Source organism: Hylaeus anthracinus, unplaced genomic scaffold (genome assembly GCF_026225885.1).
Source record: "Hylaeus anthracinus isolate JK02 unplaced genomic scaffold, UHH_iyHylAnth1.0_haploid 11989, whole genome shotgun sequence".
NCBI lineage: Eukaryota > Metazoa > Arthropoda > Insecta > Hymenoptera > Colletidae > Hylaeus > Hylaeus anthracinus.
This window is the reverse complement of record NW_026534337.1, coordinates 16,708,469-16,735,273: the sequence shown is the minus strand read 5'-3', so window position 1 is coordinate 16,735,273 and position 26,805 is coordinate 16,708,469. Positions and strand designations below refer to the sequence as shown.

The 26,805-nt window shown below is 39.5% G+C and overlaps 2 protein-coding genes across 9 annotated transcripts in view; one reads left to right on the top strand and one right to left on the bottom strand.

The window, feature by feature from the left end:
• Positions 1 to 26,805, top strand: part of LOC128887565 (uncharacterized) — a 191,656-nt gene that overhangs the window by 10,539 nt on the left and 154,312 nt on the right. The gene's annotated exons all lie outside the window — the stretch shown is intronic.
• LOC128887559 (lachesin-like) overlaps positions 1 to 26,805 on the bottom strand; it is a 175,552-nt gene that overhangs the window by 6,304 nt on the left and 142,443 nt on the right. For all 7 annotated transcript variants that reach the window (XM_054143579.1, XM_054143580.1, XM_054143582.1 and 4 more), the window contains 5 exons: positions 25,522 to 25,707; positions 24,736 to 24,931; positions 22,086 to 22,214; positions 8,443 to 8,562; positions 7,542 to 7,712 (listed from right to left, as the gene is read on the bottom strand). In XM_054143579.1, the coding sequence (XP_053999554.1) occupies positions 7,542 to 7,712; positions 8,443 to 8,562; positions 22,086 to 22,214; positions 24,736 to 24,931; positions 25,522 to 25,707 (802 nt within the window). The remainder of the gene's footprint in view (positions 1 to 7,541; positions 7,713 to 8,442; positions 8,563 to 22,085; positions 22,215 to 24,735; positions 24,932 to 25,521; positions 25,708 to 26,805) is intronic.

The following is a 26,805-nucleotide window of genomic DNA, read 5'->3' as shown; positions in this document are numbered from 1 at the left end:
TTTTCAATTGTGGATCGCGCAATCGTATTTGTAAGATTTCGTTTCGTACTTATTTTGCTTTCTTTCTCCTGTATTGATTTCGTATTTTTCTTATTTTCCTTGTACATCTCTATTATCTTTACAACGTAAAACATGAATTTTTCTTTTACACAATTTTTTATATTCTTTATATTTTTTTTATATTCTTGCATATTGTTTGCATTTTGTAGTTTCTTGCGCATTCAAATTTCTTATAAATGCACAAAGAATTACTCCGAGACTATCGAAATGACTTGGAGCTCGACTCGATTATTTTCAACGAGTTTAACGAATAAGAGTCGACCTATGGCACATCGCAACCGAGCTTGACTGCTCGTCGAACTTAATTGCTCACTTAACCGTTGAGAGCGTCTACGACTAAGGTAACTGATCGAGTAACTATTGGAAACCCGATTGCTTCCGGAGTCCCTAAGTGATTAATGCGTGACGACTGACTTCTGTATGTTAACTAACTTCTCGCTCGCTACCAAGCACAAATTTTCGATGGCATCACGACCACTTTCCGTTGCATCCCCAACGCGTTCTCCCTGGAGAGATGGTGCCTGTCCTACGCTTCACAGAACTTCGCCAACCATACGTAGTTCCCTCTAGACCCTGAATTCTCTGTTTAACCCGCAGAGATAGGCACGAGTCTTATCTGGATAAAACTGTCGAATAACGAGTGAAATATTAACAAATTATCATCCGCTACACTTTATACAGGGTGGGGCCAAGTAGGAGGCTGCATCGTTGGAAACAGAGGCAGCAAGAATTCCTCTCTTTGACGAGGAACTCTTATAGTGGATTCAATTTATACATGCACCAACGTGTGCGTCACTAACGCTAATCTGTGCGCGGCGCGTCTCGGTCGAATTGCTTAAGAGCAATATTTTTGCTCGCTGCGGTTTCATGAAAATACTTCAGTTTTTTACATCGCCCGAGAACTCGACAACTCGTTATATTAAAATTTCCTGAAGATTCTATTCCTCCGTGCCGCGGAACTTTTCAGACGCGAATTGCGGAATTTAAGCTACAAAGAAATTTTTTTCGAGTCTCTGTTTAACTCGACATTAAATTTCAGCAGGTATTCGAGAGTTCTGGCGTTGTAGTCTAAACAATTGCTAGCTTTTTTGAAATGCACTCGACTTTTTCTTGCGTGGAGTTCTTGAAGGACAGAATGTAATCTCAGAGATTTGGTTCGATCAAGAACACGAGGGGTTAAAATTGAAATTAATTACGAAAGTATGGTTTGCTACACCACTTTTACTACAAAGGATAAACGTAGAATGCTTGAATTAATATCAATCATCGTTGAATATTCAAACACCAAGCTAGTTTAATTATTAACTTTCCCACAGACTGTAAACTATATACTCTGAAGGTAAATCGAATAAAATTTTTGTAATTTTATTAGATAGATTAAAAAAGTATAGTAAAACTAGCGTAAGATAAATCGAATTCTACGTGTTTGCATCGATCTGTTCCCTCTAATGAAATCATTCCCACTTGGATATATATATTGCGAACAAACGAAAAATTTGATCGAGCCATCCGAAGGAATCGTACGATGCTCCAGTAAAAAAAAAAGATAAAAAAAACAAAAAAAAAACAAATGAGAGATAAAAAAAAGAGAAGGAAGTGTAATCTTCCATCGCGATAACGCAAGGGCCATGTGTTGCAAAATTGACACTCCAGAAATTGGAAGAGGTGAAATGGGAAGCTTCGGCCCCTCCCGTCCGTGCTCAGTCGATATTGTTCTCTCGAATTACTTATACCCTCCAAGTAATTCACCAAAATTACACAAATACGCCAGCGGGGAAACTTAAATGCTTTTCATCCATATAATCATTTTACTTGCGACAGAAACCGAGTTAGAGAAAAGAAAAACAAATGAAATAAAGAATCGTAGGTCAATATTATTTCAAATGTCTTGGAAGTAGCAGAGCTTTCTATTCCGAATAAAATTCATCCAAGTCGCTATAAATTATGTAGGTATCACTTAACTGGAATAGAAAAATCATTAACTCGACCCAGGTATACGATAGAATTACCTACCTCTCCTAAATTAATTACGACTAAATTATTAAGTGTAGTCGAAACGATTCGTTCTTCCAACCCCGTGATTTCATATCTTACCCCCAACAAATAAAATTTACTTAAGCCCCCTTTTCTCTTCCACAGGTAAATCACCGATAGTTACCAGAAGAAAAAAGAAATTTCATTCCAAGCAGAGCACGTCGAAAAATTGTTCGCCAGGCCAAGGACGTGCGACCATAAAAACGTAATCAGTAGTAACGAGCAATTTGTAGGGCGGATTGAATTTATTGCGTGTACACTATCGCGATCAGATGGAGAAGGGAGGGGAGCTGATTTCGGACAGATGTTGCGGAGAAAGGAGGACAGGCGAAAGAAGCGCGGCGAAGGGAAAAGAAATCGCAGAAGGTGGTGAACGCTCGTCAAAGAAGAGAGCTGGCTGGGCGGCGGTGAAAACGAGGGTGGCAGGGGGCGAAAACGTGCGGCAGCTCGTCGAAATAGCAGTTTAGCACTGATAGCACTTGGCGGACTTTTATCGATCATGTCTGGCAACAGATGGCTCACCCAATTCCCGCCAGCGCGTTTTGTCTGGCCGGCCTGATAAACGATAACTAATACGGAACAGAAGAAGCGGCAAGAGCAGCCGGCAGCCCTGGAAAAGGGAAGAAAGATGTAGCGCTGAGGAGGATGGGCTGCCGAGTTGGATATTGTTTCGCGGACTTTTAGCCCTTGACGTGACGCGCCAACATCTCTCGCCACTGTCCTACCATTTACGTGCCCGCTACGCCATCCTCGTTTTCTCCTTGTACAGGGTGAGCGTGGAAGTAGAGGTTGATGACAGTCCTTGTAAATCTGTCGTTCATTAGGACACTGTTAGAAATCTATGTAAGCAGAAATATATATATATTCAGTCAATTATTCAAGTGTTCATTAAATTATTTTTCGTTCCTGTTCCCTTTCTGGGTTTGTATATTTCCCATCATTTCTAGGTACTCTTTCCCTTACATCCTTCTTTTCGAGAGAAATAAACGAGATGATCCGTATCAGGAAAATATAATACGCGACGAGGTGGCACGTTTGCGTCAAAGAACAGGCAACCAGCTCGACATATCTGTAAGTATAGGTTGCCTATTTCAAGGGGCTCATTTTTCGGTAAGTATGGGAATTCTGGCCGATTTTTAATGTTGATATCAGGAGGTGGCAGTATTGCGCCTACGGACGCAAGGTAACCGGTCCGACAGATTTGTCAGTACAGGTTGCCTATTTCAAGGGGCTCATTTTTCGGTAAGTATGGGAATTCTGGCCGATTTTGAATGTTGATATCAGGAGGTGGCACTGTTGCGCCTACGGACGCAAGGTAACCGGTCCGACAGATTTGTCAGTACAGGTTGCCTATTTCAAGGGGCTAATTTTCGGTATAGTTCGGAATTCTGGCCAATTTTGCATTTTGGCAAACCCAACAATGTTGCAAATAGCTTCTCTCGAAACTTTCACAATGCTGCAAACTCAAGAATGTTGCAAATCGCTTCTCTCGCAACTTCAACAATGTTGCAAACCCAACAATGTTGCAAATAGCTTCTCTCGAAACTTTCACAATGTTGCAAACCCAACAATGTTGCAAATCGTTTCTCTAGGAACTTCAACAATGTTGCAAACCCAACAATGTTGCAAATAGCTTCTCTCGAAACTTTCACAATGTTGCAAACCCAACAATGTTGCAAATAGCTTCTCTCGAAACTTTCACAATGTTGCAAACCCAACAATGTTGCAAATAGCTTTTTTCGAAACTTTCACAATGTTGCAAACCCAACAATGTTGCAAATAGCTTCCCTCCAAATTTCAACAATGTTGCAAACCCAACAATGTTGCAAATTGCTTCTCTCGAAATTTCAACAATGTTGCAAACCCAACAATGTTGCAAATCGCTTCTCTCGCAACTTCAACAATGTTGCAAACCTAACAATGTTGCAAATCGCTTCTCTCGCAACTTCAACAATGTTGCAAACCCAACAATGTTGCAAATAGCTTCTCTCGAAACTTTCACAATGTTGCAAACGCAACAATGTTGCAAATCGCTTCTCTCGAAACTTCAACAATGTTGCAAACCCAACAATGTTGCAAATAGCTCCCCTCCAAATTTCAACAATGTTGCAAATCGCTCCTTTCAAAATTGTGATCGTCGGAGAAATGTCGGATTTTTACTCCTGGTATCGGGAGAACATGATATGCGAGGAGGTGGCACGAGGAATCTCTGGTACGTATGAAATTCTGGACGGATTTTGCATTTTGGTATCAGGAGAATATGATACTCCAAGAGGTGACATAACTTTTAACTGTAGCTCAAGACTTACCTTTTGTATCAGGAGAACGGGATGCGCAAGTAGGTAGCGTAACTTGTAGTTTCGAAACTTACCTTGTGTATCAGGATCACATGATGAGTGAGGAGGTAACATAGTTTGTAATTTCGAAACTTACCTTTTGTATCTGGATCGTACGATGAGCGAGAATATAGCAAAATTTGTTAATTCGAAACTTACCTTGTGTATCAGGATCACATGTTGTGTGAGGAGATGGCCAGGGAACGAAGGGAATAATTAAAGGGACATGTGCCAGGAAATAAAGGAAAATTGAAGGGAATTGTCAGGTGGTGTCGGGTGTTTGGAGGTGTTAGGATGTGTTAGGCGTTAGCAGGAAAGTATATGACTGTTAAGACCCCAGAATCGAAGGTAAAAATGATTGTTAAACGTGTTGGAGACTTGGATGTTGATATGATTTTATTAAATATAGAAACCGTTCTTTCTCCAAAAAGTTTGCAACTCTCCTCGAGCATCATTCGAGATATGCCACCCGTTGCATTCCTTCGCGCTCTTTTCTCTTCTCGGCGTTCTCTTCACGCTCCGTTTATACCATCGGTTTAAGGGTTAATCCCCCGGGCTTATCTGATCGCGTGACTTCAACGGGAAGTTGGAGCACGCCGCGCGTCGGGACAACCTTTCGCACACAACCGTGGACGCTAATACACGCGGTGGGTCTGTTAGTTTACACGGCTTACGCGATAAAATTTCCGTCATTAAGCGTTCAAGGATAGGGGAGAGATTGGGGGGTGGTTGGCGGAGGTTAGCCGTGCAGCCTCGCGCTGATAATGGACTGCGTGTTACGGTGATTTCCTCGTAAATACTTAAGCCCGATTTGCTCCACTTGTTACGTCTTCTCGGATCCATCGGCTCTTAATACCGCGCGCTTACGGTACTTGTTCCGTGGATTTATTTAATGGAGGATTTTAACGAAACTTCACTCGATTACTTCTTGATTAAGTATAGATGATACGAGCCTATTTCAATTTAACACGTTGGCTGTCAGAAACAGAATGTATTTTTACATAATTGATTATTTAATTGTACTCTTAGTTTCTATATTTTCTACATAATTTCTTGTTACAAAATGTTCCATTCTTTGAAGTTAGACCAGATTCTCTTAACGAAACGAATGAATTAATTCTTACGCCCCCAATTAAAGTTCCTGAACATTCACCTATTTAGTAATTGATTCTTCATCTCGAAAATTATTCGAATCGGTAATGGAAGCTGTGAGCAAAAAAATACGGACAGATTCCCCCTAAAATAATAAAAAAATGCTAGGAAAAAATGCGAAGCACAAGGACGTGGGACAGCGCCAAACACGATTATCTTAAAGTCGGAATTTAGTTTCATAATTTTGTCCAGGAGGATTTGCATTATGAAGTTTGCGACATAAAACACAGCCAGCACGACGAACGCGAGCCCGCAATAAATTCGATCATTTTAAAGTTGTAGTTTCGTTGTGCGGCGTATGTTTGTCTCGGAACTTTTATGCGAAAATTTATATTGCCAAATGCGACCAATAAACGCTATCGCGCACAAGTAGACTCGATTCAGAGGGGTATACGTGTGTTGGTATACTTATGGTTTAGTGGAAAAGTGCCACGGTTAATTAATGTGAATTAATTTTACTGTGGTCGTACTAACAAACATATAAGGTTTCATTGCTAAATGATTCTCTGGTTTCGTTCATTTAATGTGTTTGTTTTAAAAAAAATATTTAAGTGAAAAATGTGGTAGTTTATAAAATATGAAATAACTTCTTGGTAATATGGTAAATTGGTAAATGTTTTATTTGTTGAATGAAACATACAAGTGATTTGAAAAATGTGTTTTCATTTGTTTTTGTTTATGATATTAAATTTATTGAGTTATTATTACATTTTTGTGGCAGTCTAAACATTGCGTTACTTCATTGGGGTTAATCTTGAGATGAATATCTCGTGTAATGCACGAGAGCCATTAGCATAGAGACACACATTTAAAAAGTAGTACAATTTTTGAATACAAATTCCCAGCCCAAGAATTCATGAAGCTACTGTGCAATTAAAAAAACATTAGGTTTGCAATTACAAGGCAATTTTCAGTAAATTGGTATACGCATGCAAGTTTCTGTAAAAAATATTATAGAAGTACTATAAATATGAATTAAATGAATTGAAAATATACTAATTTCTTATACAATTAATATATGGTATTAATATATCGTTAAAATATTCCACATTTAAAATCATCTTGTAAAGAATTACAAATCGAGTTTCGACTTTCATTATTTTATATTTGATTTTTATTTCATTACAACGGAGATAGAGCGAAACAAATTTGGATTTGCACGGGAAATTTAACTAGGCCAGACGATAATAATCAGTTTTGCAAAAATAAGCTGCTCGGGCAATTGCAGCATCGATACAGCAGCTATTACGCTCAAATTAATAATCAATGCTAATTGCCATTGTCATTAGGTGAACGACCGTTATATATTACGAATGACTATGTCGTTCGATTCACTTTATCGCGTGGATTCGGTATTCTACGAATTTTACAGTTCGACATCATTTATTTACATAATGAGAAAACTTTCTTCCGGTTCGTATTCCAATTATTACATTTCTGTCGATGAATGTTATTATTTGTATTATTACACGCCTTTTAATAAATCGATTGCTCCCGTTATCCCGCGCGAAGATTTATTTTTCATTTGTATGTAAATTATTAATGTCATGCGATACACGAGAAAATTGTGACTCTTTAAATTGATTACGAGTCATCCTTTGCGAAATAATAGTTAATTTTTACGTAAATGATTATTTGAGGTTGCAATTTCGAAAGGTAAAACTTAACGGGAGAACATTTTCCGCTTAAAGAGTGAATGAAATATAACGAAGTGGAAACGCTTCGAATTAATAAAAGATCAGGTGTACACATTTCTTGTCTCTTGTGGACTATTTAGACTTAAGATTTTATACTTCATTATCTAACTTTTGGGTATGAGTGTGATTATTAAAAAAATGAATTATGAAATTAATTAATCGCAAAGGTTATTTCTGATATTAATTAATTCAGTAGTGAAATTACGTTTCGAAAGGTAATTTTGAGGCTAGCACTTACATTAATTGATTTGAAATGACTCACCGTAAAGTCGAATGTTGCCTTCAGCATCGCCGATCGAATTCTTCGAGATGCACTTGTAACCACCTATATCTTGCTTCTGCACATTTAGGATCACCAGTTGCATTTGAACGCTGTACACGGTTATCTTCTTCTCCGACATGTTGTACTTGTTATTTGTAATTATCATTTCACCTGCAACAAAAAATGTAAAAGAACTTTGTTATTATTTCGCAGTACATGCAAGCTTCTACTAATGTGAACCAGTGTGCAATAATAATAAAAAAAGAAAAAAAATATCTCCATGCATTTCCTATGAACCCATTTCACGTCTATGATTCTCTAAGTAATATTTCTGCTTAGGTAAATCATAGAAATAAAATAATGATATCGAGGGAAGATTAATGGAGAATATGAAAATTACAGAATATTAAGCAGCGAAATCGATCAGAATCAAGCAAAATATTTCGTCACATTTATTTCTACATGAATTTCAAATCTGACCGTGTTAGTTTTTATTCTACATTTGCATACGTTTACGCCTGTTTCGCGAAATGGCAATTCGTGATATTAAAAAATAGAGAGATGGGAGTTCTTTTTTTCTTTTTTTTTTTTAAATTTAAAATACACCAGTTTACAAAGAAGACATTTTTACTATGTTTTAGTGAAATTTTTAGTGCACGTGTGCTGTGCAAGGACAAATGCTTTTAGTATATTGCAATTCTGTGCTGAGTATGCAACAATGAAAAATTTAGGTACTCGCCAAAAACCTTCCTTTGTATCCATATTTTTCTAGGCTTCATGCAGTCTGTGAAAGCGTAATGTACGAGCGAAATAAAAAACAATTTTTGAACGATTTGCTTTCTGCATTTGACGAAACGTCAGCGAACTAAACACGATGGCGCGATAGTTAATTGAATCTTACCTGATTCGCGTGTCCAATAATTAATGGCCTTTGGGGAAGCTTCCACGAGGCAAACCAGCGTAACGTCGGTACCAATTGGTGTGCCAACTAGCTGGTTCGGTACTTGAACCATCGGGTGAACTGCAATTTATCGTGATACCATTAATCAATAGCCCAAACATAAAGTATACGTGTATGTAATAATTATCGGCTACACCGCGATTTGTCACTGGCAATGATAGCGACCAATGAAACGTAGCGCGCTGACACGTTCCGTTAAAGTAAATTTAATTCCGCCAAATCATATTGTAGAAACCGTACACGCGGGAATATATCGAATGAATTTCGTTCACGCGCGTGTTAAACAAATGAATTTTTGTGAACGGAAATAATATACCAGTATCGTGAAAAATTCGTCGATGGATGATGTAATTTTGGATCTTCTTGAAAATTTTAGGCAGTCAATTTGTTTTGTACTATAATACACTACGCGATAATCAGGTGGTGATAGCAGATCAATTGTTTCGTACACTTAAAATAGTATCTATTAAATGTTTCCTCCGTCAGTAGCGTAGGATTCTGTGATTACACCCTCGGTTTCATAATTATTTAAACTTATACACTATAATTATTGAAATTTATTCGTTCCATTCAAGCAACATAGCTCGACTACTTGTATATTACAAACAAATACCAACCATATGCTGGTAATAATAAGCAGGTAACCAATTATCCAACGACAATCTTTTTTCTCTAAATAATATTCAGTCGAAATTCCTTTCAAGCCTCGCTATAGCTGCGTTACGATAACGGTCCCTGTTCTCCCAAGAAAAGTAGTAGCAAGACTTCCATTCGTTTCTCCAATTGTATTCGAGATGCCCTGGAAGGGATTTATAGGTTACAAGAGAAATGTCAAAGATCGTGGATCCATCGCGTATCGCGTTGGTTTCGCTATACAATCGTCTTAAGCGTCGGTTTCATGGGGTTCTCGTTCCTCTGTGGAACCCATTAGCTGCCGCTGGAGCTACGTAACTCATGCTAATGAAATGCTGACGTGCTTGACAATCTGTCATTTTGAAGAAACGGAAAGCAAGTCGCGACGAAGCCACGTCCTTCGTTCCGAATATCGTAAGCAGCTTTCCCTGAGCTGCTTACGTTTTAACGGCCACCCCCGCTGGACGGTTCTTTCGACCGGAAGCTGCGTTCGTACCAGAGTTTCGCCAAGGAACGAGGACCTCGATCTGCGTTAGGATAGTCTGTCTAATCGCCCTACTGGATGGTCCATTGGAAACAGGACATCCAGATGATCGATTGATTAGTAACATTTATCCTCTTCTGCATATTTAAATATATTTCTTAATGTCTTGGTGCATAGATACCCAAGAGACAATCTAATGAAAATATTAACGATTTACATTTACTCCAGAAGTAAGCACTCCGTACGTAGCCAATTACATTGATTAATAATGATAAATCAATATCGTATCACGTAATTAAATATACCAAAGAGTCGATTAATTATCTCCAATGTCCATATGGAACTCGGCGAAGTAAACATCAATAAACGAACTGTACCTAGTTCGTCCGCAAACGAATAGAAGAATATTCAAACTCCCCAAATAGTCGTTCAATTCTCCCCGCTAAACGCAGTTAATTATAGTCACGCTGTTAAATTACTTTCACTAATTTTCTAAAGCGACGGATTGAAAAGTTCCTTGTCGCAATATAGAAGTTAATATTCCCAGCGAGGGGACACGCCGAGTTAAACAATTTTTGCGCATAATTCAAGTCCCCGCGTTGAACGATACGGGCCAGAGAGAGAATTATTTAATACGTCACCGATGCAATTAAAACTTTTTCCATGTCGTTACAGCGGCACGGGACTCATAAATCAATCTTTATATCTCGACACTCGTACCCTGTTGGTACCGACACGTATATTCATTTACCGTGGCTCGATTGTGGCTACGTCGTTTCGGTCGGATGTTTAGATTAATGAGCCGAGCGTAATCCGGTTCTGCAATTGGCTGGGCGAAACTACGATGACACCAAAAACGCGAATAAAGATGTACGACCGACGATAAATACGCGTTCCAACAATTCAATTACCGGACAGGTTCGACGAATTCTTTTACCGATAATTTCTTGTTATCCGAAACCCGCGGAATCGAATTATCGGCCGTCCACAGTAATAAAGTAAACGCGAATAAAAATACAACGCGCCATGTAGACGGACAATCGGTATTTCTTCGTACAGGTATATTATATCTTTACTACTTTTACGTATCAGTTTTTGTTTTTACACGATTTCTACTATTTGTACAATTTATCATTTTCAAATTTTTGAATTGAAGTACCTCCCTTCGTCGAGTTATTGAGAATTAAATAAATCGAGGACGTATTTTAATTTACCACTATCGCATCAAGAAAAACGATAAATGCATACATGTATTACAAGCACTATGTGTTATTTCAAAGAAGACAACAACAGACAGTTTTGCAACTTTTGCTAAATGCTCTGTTAAACTATTCGCTACGTAAAATTTTCACGAAAATCACCATATATATAAATAACAGGAAAAATGTTCGGTTTTCCATGGAACGATGTGAGCAAGAAATACTCGATTTTATTATTGGATTCGTTTGGCCAATCGAGGCTTGTTAAAAATGTACAAATATTTGAAAAATGTGAAACATTCTTCTCCATCGTTCGAAAAACGTAACATCATACGTTTTCGATGAAAGAATCACGTGTAAAATGGTACGCGCCATTGAACAAATTTTGTTACTACCCATAATTACTTGTAAATAACGACTATTAACGATTATTGAATTAAATTATTTCAGATTTAATAGTGTCATTGTATTCCCTCCATCCTGAATTAATGCGATTGCAAACGTACAATAGCGAAACACTAAATTAATTAATTACGTAGTTGTGTCGGTTGCATTACAATAAACTGCAACTATGTGATTAATAGATTGCGTCTGTACGATTAGTAACCCTGTTGCTGATCGCGTAATTAACTTATAATAATTTACCTCAGCCATAGTTACTTCCCATCTGCTAAACGTTAAAATTACATTAAAGTACGATTCTTTCGCCAAAATGTATATTATTACAATCAACAGTGTCAGTATCGACTGTCTGCGTTTTCAATTTGATTTTTCCGACTTCCAAGCATTGAGTGCGATTTTATTTAAAATCACTTCATCCCGTAAAAAATGTACGCATCCTTTTCATAAAAATTCACGTAACGAATGATTTTATCAGATTATTTAATAAAAGTTTCAAGTGCAAAACTGTCTGTTGTCGTCTTCTTTAAAGTGAAATCGTTCTTTGGATTTACTAATCTGAATTTAATCAATTTTTTTTTTTTGTAATTGGAGAAATGAAATCGTGAAAGAACCAACAAGAATAAGGCGAGACCTCGGAAAGCTGGCGTTCCTTTTAAACGTTAGGGGCCACGATGGTATTTGGCTGGAGATAGGTCGGTTCGCCGCGAAATAAATCATTTAAATTGGAGGAAAGAGAAATCCCGGCTAATAGCTTAGAATCCCGTGAAGGTGTGTCCCCTGATGCGATTGCGGCGATGAAGTAAGCCTGTAAGGCGAAACATTGGGACGCCCTAATAGGTTTCCAGGTCGGCTGGTCAAGCCGCTTTATGTGGTTTCGCCGAAGGTAGCCGATCTTCGTGATGAGAATTAACGCTATAATATCACAAGTTCGCGATAAGCTCCAATAAATTCTTCTTAACTTGAATTACCAACGTTCGACAATTTATTTTCATCTATTGGAATTCCCACTTTGGGAATAATCGTTGGCGTTCTTCGCATTTTTGTATATCGTGGTAGCTTCGTGCGATTGAACATAAAATTGAAAATTGGTATCACTGGAAAATCTCGCGTCAATTTTCCCAAATAATGGACGAAGAAGGTTCGAGCCCAGTTCGACGTTCAAAGTGTTAAAGCAGCGAATCGATTAAAGATGTCCGGCTAGAATATCGTCGAGAGCGAAATACGCTGTGCCGTGCTGCGGCAAAACGCTAGGAAATCCTGTAATAGGTTTCTGGGTTGACTGGTCAGGGAGCAGACTGTGGTTTCGTGTGGGCTGGGTCTCCCATGGAAAGCAGAATTCCCTCTGCTACGGAGCCAAAGGACAGATCTTCCTACTTCCGTGGTAATACTATAACCTCCGTGCTTTCCTGCATCGCTACCCGCTCCCCTCTTCCACCACCCCTCCCTCCGCGTGAATAGACGATCGGTACGACGTTATTTCGTTCAATATTGATAGACGGTTTAAAGATGCACTCGACACCGATGAAACACGACGGAACTTTGCGCCACCCGCTGGTGTTTTCGCGCAAATAAATCTTGAAATAATGTACAGCCAGCCACGGAATACTTGTTAGCTCTCGCGGGTCTCGTGGAGAAGGATATTTGCCGAATAGAAAAATATTATAGGTACACTGGAATATTACGACTAATAAGTATCTGCCGATGTCTTTATAATAACTTAAAAATTAAAATTTAATCCAGTTCACACGATTTCGTATGTTTCAATTTGAACATTCTGTATGTTGCTGGTAAAGCAATGAACAAAAACAACTATCAAAAGTAACTCCGTCGAGTCTTTTTAATCTTACGTGACGATAAATTAATGTCCTTTATTGGACGATAGTAAAAGATTCTTACTAATTGAATTTTTCTGACCGAAAACGTTCGAAAGAAATTGCCAACGAATCGATGAGTCTGGAGCATATGGGGACAATGTCATTTTTAGCGAATTTGTAAAGTTTGAGAACGTATGAAAATTTGAAGAGTATGAGACATAAAGGGAAGCGAATAACTGGGGCAATTGAATTCGTCGTAGAAGAGATTCCCCTCTCCCTTTATAGCATGTTTACAAATGAAACTAGGATGATACTTTTATTTTTACCATTTTCTTTTCAATGCTTCAATAAAGAGCGTATTTTTGTTCAAAAAGAAATGAACGTTTTCTAGAAAAAGGTATGTTTTCAAGAATCTATCAATCGGAAAAAATTAATGCTTCTCTCAGAAGCCTTTATCCGACACCATTTAAAACGTATGCCTTATGTTTCCTTTGACTGATATACGTATCCCATGACAAACAATGGAGCATCGAGTAACTGTTTCTTTTTTTTCGTTCTCTACGTTTTGACATCCCCTATGGTTGCATTCAAACCGAACGTACGAGCATCGGAACGGACGCTTGTCTCTCGTGTGTACTACGAAGAGAATTGGACACGCAGGACGTCGCGTCATTTTGACGCGTTTGCAAAGTGACGCGTGTCGCTCGTGCGCAGCGGCCCTAATAAATGGTATTCCCACGACTTACAAATTTGATTTTCCATCGTAACAGTACAATCGACTCAACGTTCCGTAACTGGTTCTAGCATCTTATTACGGAATATTTTCAACCAGGTCTTCGCCTGGATCATCACCTCAATATGTCGTTAAAAAATCGCCCATTCGTACTACAAAGGTTTCACAGACATAAACGAGAAATATTATCGTTGTCGCATCGACGTGTTGCGCGTTGCTCTCTAAGTCCCTTTCGACCCAACAACGCGGATTCGACTGCTGTCATTGGCCCGTGCCGTGTGTAAACGACGATTCTATCGACGAAGGAATCCGTTCGGTCGTGATGTTGCGAACGATAACGCGATCATAAATCACGGTAGTCCGCCTAAAAAAAAAAGCGCGGCGCATAAAAAAGAGATGTAAAGCAGAAATCGTAAACTTCGGTTTAACGTGTAAGAGGTAAAAGAGGCGACGGAAATCCAATACTGGAGTTCAAGGTACGCGCGTAAAAGTTCTTATCCGTGCACGCAAGAAGCGGAATTTCAGATTCGAGTGCGGACAGTAAAAGCGGTCATTTTTGTTTCGGGATCGGTGCTATTTCTGCGAAACGTTCCGCGGTCGTTAGGACTCTAATGACGGACTCCGGTTGTTTCGTTTTCGAATTCCTCGATGGTTGCGGTGCTTATAATTCGGAACTGATTGAAACGATATCTGACGCAATTAATTGGGGAGAAGTAGAGTCAAATAGAATAGACTTAAACGGACTGTATTAGTAGCAGGTCCAATCAAGTATCTAAAATAAACTGTTACAATTTTAGCAAGATCGCTATACGAATCGTACGCCATGAAGACTGTAAGTCTTGCCCATAAAAAAAAAAAAAAAAAAATAGAATGTACAAGGACGGAGGTACGTGCATACGTTTCTTGACGGCGTACTCGTAAATTCTCCGTGTTCGTATCGTCATAAACAATTAAACCGATTCCACCCCCATGATTGTACGAAAGCGACGGAATTGCGAGGCCAACGAAATAAAGCTTCGAACAATTTGTCCCCAGAAGAGGTGAACTGGCCCCGAAATTGTTCCCACCGTTGGCAGTGATTTACGGCAGTTGTAATCAGTTTGATTAACGCAGACAGCCGCGATAAATGCAGGTAGCGCGAGGCTGCTTCAATTTGCGAAGAACTCGCCCAGCGTTCGGCGAAACGGTGTCGCGAGTCTCGCGCTATCGGGTCTATTGGACAGTGGAAGATTCTGTCGTTTCGATATGGAAATGATAAGGGGAAAAAACAAATCGAAAATGAACAACAGATTTAGAAAATGTTTCAAGAGTAGCAGAGAGAATAAATTTGAAGATCCAAGGTTGTTTCATCGAGTTTTACTTTACGTCCGTTGACTCTCTTCGAATTTGCAAAAGGTAAATTCGATCACTCTTTTTCTCGGTAAAATTGATAGATTTTCCCGCGATAACCCTGCAAACGGGCGAGAAACTGAACGAGCCAGAACAAACATGGCGTAGTCGAACGCAAATATTTTAACCACGTTAACCGATCGCAGGTTAATCGCGATTGCTACGAAAAGGTATAGCGTGATCGGGAAGCAACGAGTTTTACAGTGGCTGGAGAGTCGGTGAAAAGTTAGAAGTTAATCCGCGCGAGTCTAAATTAAGTCCCGCGAGTGAAGCGTACTAGATAGATAGCCGGCGAGCACGTTTAGTTAGGGTGGAATAGTTACCTCCCCAGGTAGATTCGACCCTTTAATTTTCTCGGTCGAAATATTCCGTGGAAGCAGACCGCATTTCGAAGTAAACTTCTCGTATCTCTGCTGGTTGTGAAACCCGCTACTAATTATTTATTTCGAGTTACATTCATATCGGGGGCATGAATTAATTGTTTAATGAAGGTACTCTGAACTTACACCTCGACGGTTCTAGTTTATACATATAGTCCTTTTTTATATAGTTTTCGTTTTTATTTTTCTATCGGATGAGTCTTTTTTGAATATTTTGCCAAGACACTTTTTAATGGAGAATGTGGACAGGAGAAAATTAAGAATAAATTCCTTTAAATTTTTGGAGCTATCGAACGTTAAATCACTTCACATACACTTTCCAAACGAATGAAATCATTATTCCGTGACTCTATGTCACAAAATTGCGTATTACAAAAGTAATCGGTGCCCAACACTGATTCCCAATCAACGTACAGATTCGTTCAGACGCAGTACAAGTTCCCTTAAACGGTTCGCTGTGTTCGTTGACATAAAATAAGCTTACAAGGCAAGATATTAGGGGTTTCTGGTTGCGCTACCGAGAAGTTCCCTAGTTGTCTGTGGTTTCCACGCGATAAGTACGGTCTACGAAAAGTAGAATTCTCGTCGCCTCCTAGACGAGAAGGATGCGGTGTTTCTCGTCTAATAAGATAACATCGGATCCCCTTTTATCGCATAAACTATATTTTGCCATAACATCTTCACGCCAAGACTTCGTTCTATTCCCATGTTTAGTTAAATAAATAGTAGCTTGGCAAAAACGTGTAATGCACGTTTCATTTTAGTAAATAGAAACAAGTTCAATCGATCAGATTTTAGATTTTTAATACTGAACAAATAATTGTTCAACTCGGGAATGAGTTTGGTTTTCGCTATAATATTTTCTTTAAATTTATATACCGCGTTTCCTTTCAAATCTTATCCACCGCTCGATTCTGCAGCCCGGCGGATTAACGAACCGCGGCAGCAGATAATTGCGGACCATGGGTAATAAATTAAATAACGCATCGAGAACGGTGGACGCATTGTTCGGTCGATATAAGACAGTCTAATTAAACAGTCGAATTTGTTTTCTGCGGGGCTAATAAATCGGTCGTAACCAACCAACAATTAACCGGACCTCTGCGAGCGCACTCGAAGCGTCAGTTATTTCCATTCGCACGTTGCTATTCAAGTGTCGTACAACAGGGGGAAAATGGAAGGTGTTGGCAACGGTTAAGCACGCTTTCTGCGCAATAATGACCAGCTATTGCACAATTGGGAATTACGCGCTGAATTTGAGCCACCGCATGTTTAATTCACAGGCCAGAGATTATTAATCTGATTTCCCACCTCTGCCACACGTGTACACGCCACACGTTCGAAATTATCACTGCGTCCTACCTTTCGACGAAATCGAACTGTCCCGATAAAACTGTTGAACGTCGTATTCTCCGTTACGTATTCGAACGTCGCGTGTTTCTGGTACTAAAATTAAATTGTTTTCTTTTTTAAATATTTCAGCATTTTAATGCTAAAACTACCGAGGTATATATATTCTACAAACCTGTAATTATATCCTTGTAGTAAGTCGGAGGAGGTGCAAATAAAATTAATTTTCTAGTAAATTTGTCTTGTTGGCCTCATAAATCATCTATCGAAACTCCTAATACAAGCCTAAAATCAGCAGTCCGTGAACGAATACTTTAGTGACATACTATGCACCGTCGTCGCACGTTTACTATTCCAATTATCGATTGTTTACGAAGACAGATAATACTTTTAGTGGCTATCGGTTCGGTTATGCTTCGCGGTGCACAAATTGTAGCGAGGAGAGATCGATCGGCCGGATCTCACCAACACGGGAGACGATCCAGCCATCTCCGTGGATGATCCAGTTTGTCCTTCTTCCCGTTCCGGTCTCTCTATCGACAATAGCCTCGATCGCTGGAATTTCGAAGCAATAGCTCGCGGACGCAATCGTCTATACGGTCTGCGGGCACGGAGCGTATTCAATGAAATTCGATTATCCCGCACGATCTTATCGCCCGAGGGCAGGTGCAAGATCGTACCATGAACCTGGGTACATCCAATTTCCGGGGAAGAATTACCTCGCCTCTGGATCCAAGACACCGAGAACGCACTCGTAACCGCGACTTAACTCGTCGTCTTCGCAACGTTCTGGCTTCCCTTGGACCCTCCGACGCTAGATCCTCCCTCGTCCTTTCCTTTCCTTCGTTTCTTATCGCTGCGCCTTTCTATTTACTTCCCTGTCTTCACGCCCTCGACCATTTTCGGTTTATCTACAGTTTTCCTCGAGCTGGACTGTCGCTTGGTTGTACGGTGCCAAGAAATGATCATTCGATGGAAGAAAATATCGAAGGCCCCACGTTAGGTTATAAATACTAACCCATCGTGCATAACATATTTTTACTTGTTGACAACTTCTCTACGGAAGTCTTTTAAATATTTTACGTAACCGTTTGATCTAGTTATTAATTTAGAAATTAATTTCTCGACGTCTGTTGCGTCAATCATTCTTCGAAATATATATACTTTTTTTCTCGTTAATTTTGCCACGTAGTTCGAACATTGAATGTCACCTAGCTGTCAATCTCCGTACATATATCATCCGATACGTGTCACAAAGTGACGCCATAGAACACACATCGAGCGATACATATACATACGACGACGAATATCGAATAAAAATATATGTAGCTTCTGTAGAAATATCTTATCAATCTACGAAATTTATAAACTTTAGAACAATGTAACATTGTCGATTCATCGGGGAATTTGATTACGATGCGCTGAAAAATATTCGAAATAGAACCTTTCTTTGTCCGAGTCTTTGATACCTGAATATTTTTAAATAACTCGGAGAAATCATTATTTAGACCGTATATTTGTCGGTAGCGTAATAATTCTTTGTCGAAAACAAGATCTCTTTATACTCAACCCTTCTTGCAGCACTCAATGTCTCCGAGAATTTTAATTAAATCCACGTAATTAAAATCCTGTGAGGTTTTCCATTGTTTTTCGATACGTGGCATTGCGTATCTGTGTGCCAATTTTTTGTCAAAATTGGAGATTACCAATTGCGTGTCTTCCTTTGAAAATGCTTTCGATTACGAAGGTTTCCATTTAATATTTCATTATTGCGTTCTTTGTGCACTCTAAGCCAAACTTTACGAGTTGGAAACCGTGGAAATCGTTACGAAGAAGTACGAAAAGTTGAGTAATATTCGGTAATCGAACTCGCTGAGTACCGGCACAAAGTGACTGGTGTACTGCATCGCTATGGAAGTTATTACAAGTTTGGATCGGAGCTCGACAACTTGAAGGACACAATGTAACTTTATTGTTAGGTACTTTATTTCGTTCAATTTGATACGATTCATACTGATTCTCGTAAACGCTCTAAATTGCTACTACGCTGCGTCGTAGTTTTGTTATTGCGTCGTTTAACCGGTGTTCTGTGGAGCTGGGTCAAAATTGACCCATACACTTAAATACTGAATATATACATCGATCGTCCTCCCGCAGTCATCCAATTTTTGACCATCCCTCTTTGCCCTCAATTTAGCCAAGCACCCATCGCGACGTGTCGCAGAGTATCGCGACGTAATCGTCTTGTTAATTTATAATAACGACTGTCCAAGCCCTAGACACTCAGGCGTTATCGTGCACTCGTCTGCCGTTACGTTCTGATCCGACTCTCACCCCGAAACCACCGGACAAGGTCGCCAACCCTTGTTAGTCGCTCCTTCCATCTCGATTCATCCCCCTTTCTTGTACGCGTCCTCCTCCGCCGTTCTTCTAGTTCCTTTTCCCGCTTGTTCCTTCTTTCAGCGCGTCCTTCGCCGCGTTGTCCACGTTAAACTCGAAACGACGAGTAGGTATATCGCCGCCTCAAGTGTAATTTTATTATCTTTCTGTCCTTTCGACGCTCCTGTAGCCGCCTGGGCTCCTTCCAATCCCCCTTTTCGCCGCGCCTTAGCCAACGTCGGTTCGCGCTGTTATTTAAGCTGTATTTTACCTTTGCTTCCTTTTTTTCCTTCCCTTTACCGCCTCCGACGCAGCCGACCGTTCCTCCCGCCCTCCCGCTCTTCGCAACCCTCCGCTTTTCTTCGTTCCAGGGCTTCTTCTTTTCTAATACGTGCGCGGGAGCTTCCCTTTTGCCGCGCTGAAATTATGCAAAGAAGGAGACGATGGCTATCTACCCTGCGCGCTGGCTGCTCGCTGTTGCCTTTGCCGCTGCAAATGCGTGTACTGGGGTGGTCCTTGGCTATGGGGTGGTCCAAATTCTTTTTAAGGCTTCTTTTTTTTTTTTCTTGGTCTTACCACCCACTGATATCTTGGATGCTGGCCTCGCAGGAAGATTGGCGGGGTTGGAATATTTATTTGCAGGGTTGTTGAGGGCCTCGTTGAATATATCGGAGAAGTCTTCGTGTAACGGTAATGTTACAGTAGCTTTGTGTAATAATTGTCTTTGTGTATGCTTGTACTTCTCGGTGTATAGATCGGTGATAGTTTAACTGTCGAGTTGAATACAAAGTTGATTTTTCATCCGAATAAACAAGAATTTTTCCTTGAGCCAGGCTAGGCTCTCGTAGGTGTACACTCCACGCGACTGAGAGAAAACGTTCCGTGCCTAAATGGCGGGAATATGGTACACTTTTTCGGGACGCCGCGATGGGAACAGTAAAAGGAATTTTATTTTATATTTCTCGTTTCGTTTGGTTTTTTATTCTACCCGCTGGCAACGCGTCTCGTTTCCGTGAGATGGTGCGCGAGAAAGTCGTCTTTTCCACGGATAACACTTCGGAGAACGCGTAACTTCCAATGGGTGAAACACTTGTTAGGTAATAGGTGGTCTGAGGTTAGGTTCGTCTTAATCGATGAAATAGGAGCCAAGTTTGCTTCGCCTGACTGAACACGCGACTTCATTGGGTCGCATAATTAATAAATTTAATGAAAGAAGTTTAGATTTGATTTCGACACGTAAAATATACTTCTTCCCGCGACGAGAAACGCGAAAATAAATTCTAACGTATGCTTACAAAGTTTTACCCGAAATTTTTATTCCCAAATGATATTGTTCAATATACCTGTTTCGTTCGAATCAAATAAAATACGCGAAAACGTAATAAAAGATAAGCATGTAAAACCGTTATTATATTTCCGTAGGTAAAATACTGTAATGATTTATGAAGTTTGTCTCGCGTCGTGTAAGAAACATCCCGCGGAAAAATTCTGAAGCGAGACTGTTTCGAACAGCATTGAGGTCGGAAAGTAGGTCGTGGAATTCGCACGTGTACAATTCGGTATACTGGTGAATATATTACGAGTATGTGTATCGCGCGATGTAACTCAATGTACAACGTCACGTGGAATCAGTCAGGGTAACAGGCACGATGAAGTTATTTGCATATTTCGAAATTTCACCGACTGCGAGAAATTTTTATCGCGCGTACACGCGCGACGATAAAGCTGCAAACGGTTAAAGAATTCTTTGACAGTGGATCCTTTGGATCCGGTAAAAGATAGAAATTTTACAGTTTTAATTAATGGACTCTGGTTTATCGTACTTTGTGTATATTATCATCAGTAGGTGCAACGTAGATAACTTATTTTTATATTTCAAGTTCTTTAAATGTTCCAACTGTATTCTAATTTTTTTTTTTTTTTTTAAACTATTCAACTCGCTCGTGTTTTGTAACAGATAAAAACTACAACATTCGGAACGTTGATATTATGTCTCAGCAAAGTGGACTCCTTGACAATAAAGCTAGGTTTTAGCCACCGTATAGTTAAGTTTTCTTCGTTGCTAACAAGCGAAGTTTTCAAAACAAGCATAGTACTTAAATAAATGGCGAAAGTTTAGAAATATATAAGGATGTTTCGATAAGTAGTGTACAATGGTCTTTCCTTCGGAGAAATTCCAAGGAAGTGGAATCAATTTTAAAATCTTGGAGGATTTTATATTTTCCACGTGATAATTGAACGATGTCTATCATTAAATTAATTCTTAAATCTACTCTTAAGTCTACACTTGCATTTATACGTGAGAAATTACTATAACGTACGATCACAAGGGCTTTTAAAATTAAAGAGTATACCATATTAAAGCAAAACGACACATTTGTACGTTGAAATTGGCTTACAGATAAAAATTGTTTTGGTTTCTATGTATTCGATTGGATAAGAAATAAAATCCATTCAAAATTTCCCTCGAAAGATCAACGATATGGATTGAAAACCTCATCGATCGAGTCAACTCTCAAATTAGGTACGTCCACTTTAACACGATAAAACGCGTGCAGCTGTTTATTTAACGAAATTGTTACTCGTGGCTTCCAGAAGGCCATGGCTGTTATTAGACCGGGGCAGAGTAATTGGAGAGGCCATGGATAACAATCAATTGCGGTAACGCGCGTTGCTACGTGATAGGATTTCGAAAAATAAGTTAACCCCGACGAGCGGAGCGAATCAGCAGAATCCATCGCGACTAAGAAGATATAATCTTCGGAGGGAGACAGATTCCCGTTGAAAGTATCCGCGGAAACGATATTAGGGCTTGCTTACAGTGCACGTGCAGCATCATCCGTTTGCTGACTGATGGCGGTACTCCGTTGCTTGCGATGCACAGGTATGCGCCCATCTCGCTTCTGGTTACTTTCGACAAGTTCAGCGTTTCACCCTGGGCGATGGCTACTGCAATACAGAAACGGAAGGGGATTTAGAATTTGTTCCGCAATTTACGACGAAATTAGCCGTTTATAAAACAACGCTAAAATTAAATTTGTTTGGTCTCATTTAAACGTTAAAGAATTTTAGCTTTATATACCAGTTGTAAAAAGAAAAATATTTGCCACGGTTTTCGAACATCAAACACGATTCTGCGATCCAACGTTTAGGTAGAACGTATCGGCCAATTAGCATGACATCGTTGATACCTATTCGAACGCTGCGTCCGAACTGGAGATGGCTTGCTATTTATCACGTTGCTATGTATTTTTGTTATTGCTTTTTTAACGAAGCGTTATCCGAAGCACATTTATACGACATTTTGGTTTTGTTTTTAACCATGGAACGCGCGCGGAGTTTATTCAAAAACCTGTCGCCTGTCCGATATAACGTACACGGGCTGTACAAAAATACTCATCGCGTTTTTCGGAGGTGAATTTATGCAGACGAAAATTGTCAGCTCGCGTTGCATAAGATATCTAATATTTACATTTCTATTTAATGCTAATTCGTGCGCAAATTGTTACTGTATTTCTTCCTGGGGGAATAATTCACTTAAAACCTTGTTTCGTATACTATTGTATAAATCTTGGTATTTATTTATCTGAAGATGACGAGGGATTTCTTTCTTGAGTTTGGCGAACAAATGAATTTTAAGTTACTCCGAATCGAATCAATCAGTAATTTGATTACACCGTTCTGATATTAATTAGATTAATCGACGGTATTTTCCTACGACCGTTCCTTTCGATTCAATACGTCGGCGTCGATAGAATTCACTCAATATTGTTCACCCTTTATAGAATGTAAAGAAACAGCTTGGATGAGAGGGTGAGAACACCGTTCCACCCTCGCTGTCTAATACAAATTTCCGATGTAGGTAATTCTATTAAAAATGACTCAGCCAAATAAATACTCTGCATGTACAAGACATCCGCGTGAATTCCCGATCGAATTACTTTTTCATCCCTCTGGTTAGAAGTTCTACTTAAACCAAATTATAACGAGCATCGGCGGACCGAGTATTCGCATGATTCGGTGTAACGGGAGGAAGCTGGAAGTGAAGTCTCGAAATACGAGTGGCGACAGTCTCGTTTCGTGGGGAATGAAAGCTCTCCGTGAATTCAATAGGTCGAGGGATTGTCATGTGTGGTTCACTTTATTCGAGCCGCCTGTCGTGAAACGCGAGAACAACGATAATCAGTTTAGAATTTCCAGCTTGACTAAACCACCTGTAAAAATATTTATTTCCGAACGCCACACTGTTAGCTTCTCTGTAAACTCTGTGGCACAGATTAGAGAGCCAATACAAAATTTACATCCGAACAAAAAAGTACAAGACGGGTCACATTCGCAACATGAAATTGCTTTCAGGCACGTATTTGTTGTCAAACTATGTAATAATAATACCGTTAGTAATATAATATTGGTGATATGAATAACAATATTATTATAATACAGCTTGACAACAAATTCGTTTTTGAAAATAATTTTTATTGTGAATGTATTCCTTCCAGGTGGTTCTAACCACGTCACCAGTTCCCCTATCACTACTATTTTCCAATTTTACGAACCACTTTACCCGTATTGGAAAGACATTGCCATAATGCGCACGCACCATTGGCACTCTCATTTTTTCTATCTTTTCTCGTTCCGAGCGTTGGATAAATCTGTGTTTTATTTACCGTCGATTTACCGCAATTTAAAATACGGCAACCGATCACGGTGGCGCTTGTGTTTCCCTTTCGCGTAATTGTTTCATAGTGGGTCACATATATCCGATAAAACGACGAGGGGAAACACTACGCGTTGAATGCGTTTGAAAAATGTTTTTCGAACAAAGCGAAAAGTGAATTCCCGCGGTTCGCGACTGGCAGCGTTCGTTAATCTGTGACGGGCGAAACTGAACGTTTAAAAATGACGAAGATACGGATAAATTTATGAATAGCGTGCATTTAGCGTCTTGAAATGTGCATGGCAAACGAATTTTCAGCAAAGCGAAAAAGTGAGCTCGTCCGGCCACGAGTTTACAGGGTCGGTTAATTAATTTGTGACTGACGGTGGAAAATATAAAGAGATCGCAAAGCTCGAAATAAATTTATGAAGAGGCTGCGTTCCGCGGCGTGGAACGTGTGTGAAAAATGTTTCGAACAAATTGAAAAGTGCGTTTATGTAGCCCGGGTTTCGGTGTTCGTTAATTAATGTGTGACTAGCAGGTGAAAGTATAAAATTGTAAACGTTGCGAAGGTACCGATGCGAAAAATATTCAGCTTTAAATTGATATAATCAAAATGTACTGTCTGCGTTGATAATTTATTAGTAGAAAAATGGAATAAAAACGAGTTGCTTCGTGATTGTCCGAATGAAATATTCTAACCGTGTCCAATTATGTACAAATGTGTTTTAAAAGTTGATTCTGATTTGATGTGGATCAGGTCTGGGTTAGTACCATTTTTAATTATAAAAATATAGATCAAGTAATGCTTACTTTTTGTTTTCCCACCGGTGAGTGCAGCGCGGGAAATGATCTCGGCGCCATCTTCTCGTTTCCAGATGATATCAGGTTTTGGATATCCGCGAGCTTTGCACACCAATTTCGCAGATCCACCCTCGGGTACCATTAGATCGTTCGAGGTTTCTTCGGATATTATGTCAGGCGGTATCACCACTTCCAAAAATGCGCTCTGCAAATTCAAAGTAAAAAATTGTTCTTCATTGTTTGAATGCACTGAAAACACTTTAATATATCAAAATTGAAAGCAAAGATAGTTTTAAACGCCATAGAGATACTGGATCCGAAGACAAACTGTTCGACAAATATATCGAGGGAGATAAATACATAATTCCATATTTGTATTCAAAGTTTGTAAGTTTGTTCGCGAAAGGTTAATATCGACAAAAAAAAATATATATATATATATTCGATTTCGAGCCACGTTTTCGCGCGTCATCATTGTTTTTCGTCAAGCAAAGTACAACGAACGCGAAACAAAGGATCGGCGTGTTTCAGAGATGCAAATCTCGATAGAATTTTTGAGCATGACTCTGCGAAATTTAGCACAACCTGCGACGGGTCAGTGGAGGCAACTACTTGGATGGATCTCACTTTAAAATGAATACTCTCCGAGCGAAAGCGTCGCGCGCAATGAAAAAATCCAACCCGAGTCTGGTATAAAAAGATTCTTCACTTCTTCGTGGCATTCTTTCTCTTCTAATTTTTTACGGTTGTTTCGATTGTGCGCCACGCTGTCGCGAACGATGGTGTTTCACGTACCTGGCTCTTCATGGGATTCGTGTTCACCTGGCACATGTAAATCCCTCGATCCTCGCGGCGTGTCCCGCGAATGTTCAACGTCCACGTGTTGTAGTCATTGTGAGTCGCCGATAAACGCGCGTTGTTCGTGATCACGTGCTCGTGAATCGCCAGGATCGCCTTGGTGTCCGCTTTGATCCACGCCACCTGGCCTCACAAACCCATTTCTTAACACACTGGCCCTTCTCGTTGGCGTTCGAGGCCCGACATTACGCGCGGGTCGGCTCAACTTATCGCTAACAATACGCACAGGCTCGTTGCTTCGATGCCTTAATTGCTATACGCGCGGAGAATCGATTTTTGGGAAGGTTTTTAGATGATACGGCGTCTCGTTAGGCGCGATAGGAAGAAACATGCTTGAGTTCGAAATAAGAGAAAAATTATTCAAATTGATGCAATTATAAATTTAGAAGTGCATTATGCATTCGCGTCGGTCCCTTATCGAATTCAAACATATTTCGTATCCAAACGAATATTGAAGCAATGTATCATCTAATGTAATCGTCTTCAGTGGGATAAGGAGTAAACCAATTCATTCGATATTAACGAACTTGCGTAGGAATTCTTCGAGCTGCCATATCTCGTATTTTACAAAGAAACATCATCTTTTCCAAAAAGTTCGCATGGAAATGGTAATATTCCATTTTCTCAATCCTACAACAAGTTCGCGTGACTTTCGAACCAAAAATTTTCAATCTCCTTATATTTTCATATAAAATCATATCGGTTTACTAGATATGAGACTGCTAGCTTTGAATCCTTTTTTCTCTCCCGTTTTTTTTTTCGTTCCCGTTTTGCGGGCGTTCGGTTATTATAAAAACTCGATAACATTTCTGACTCTATTTTTTACCGTTGCTTTATCGGAATATTTCCCAAATAGACATTCCTGTATTTACCGAAATCGATTTCAATTATTATTTGTACGTATCTATTTGAGTACGAGATATTTACACTTAATTATAAAACGACTCCGGAATTTGTTAGTTACACTTTAACAAATTAATCGCAGATATCAACTTTTGAAATAACTTGTGGGCGGTTCGCGTGCGTTCCACGCGGTCAGCGATGCAGTTTCCTATCACGTTGCGAATGGAAAAGGAAAAATTCGTTTGATCACGCATCATTTTATAAACACAGCGGGAAATATATTTCTGCGTATAAATTGTTTGACGTAGCAGATTTTTATAACAGCTTTTTAAGCTCTGCCCTTTATAATTTCAACAGATCTGTTTCGTTGTATCGAAG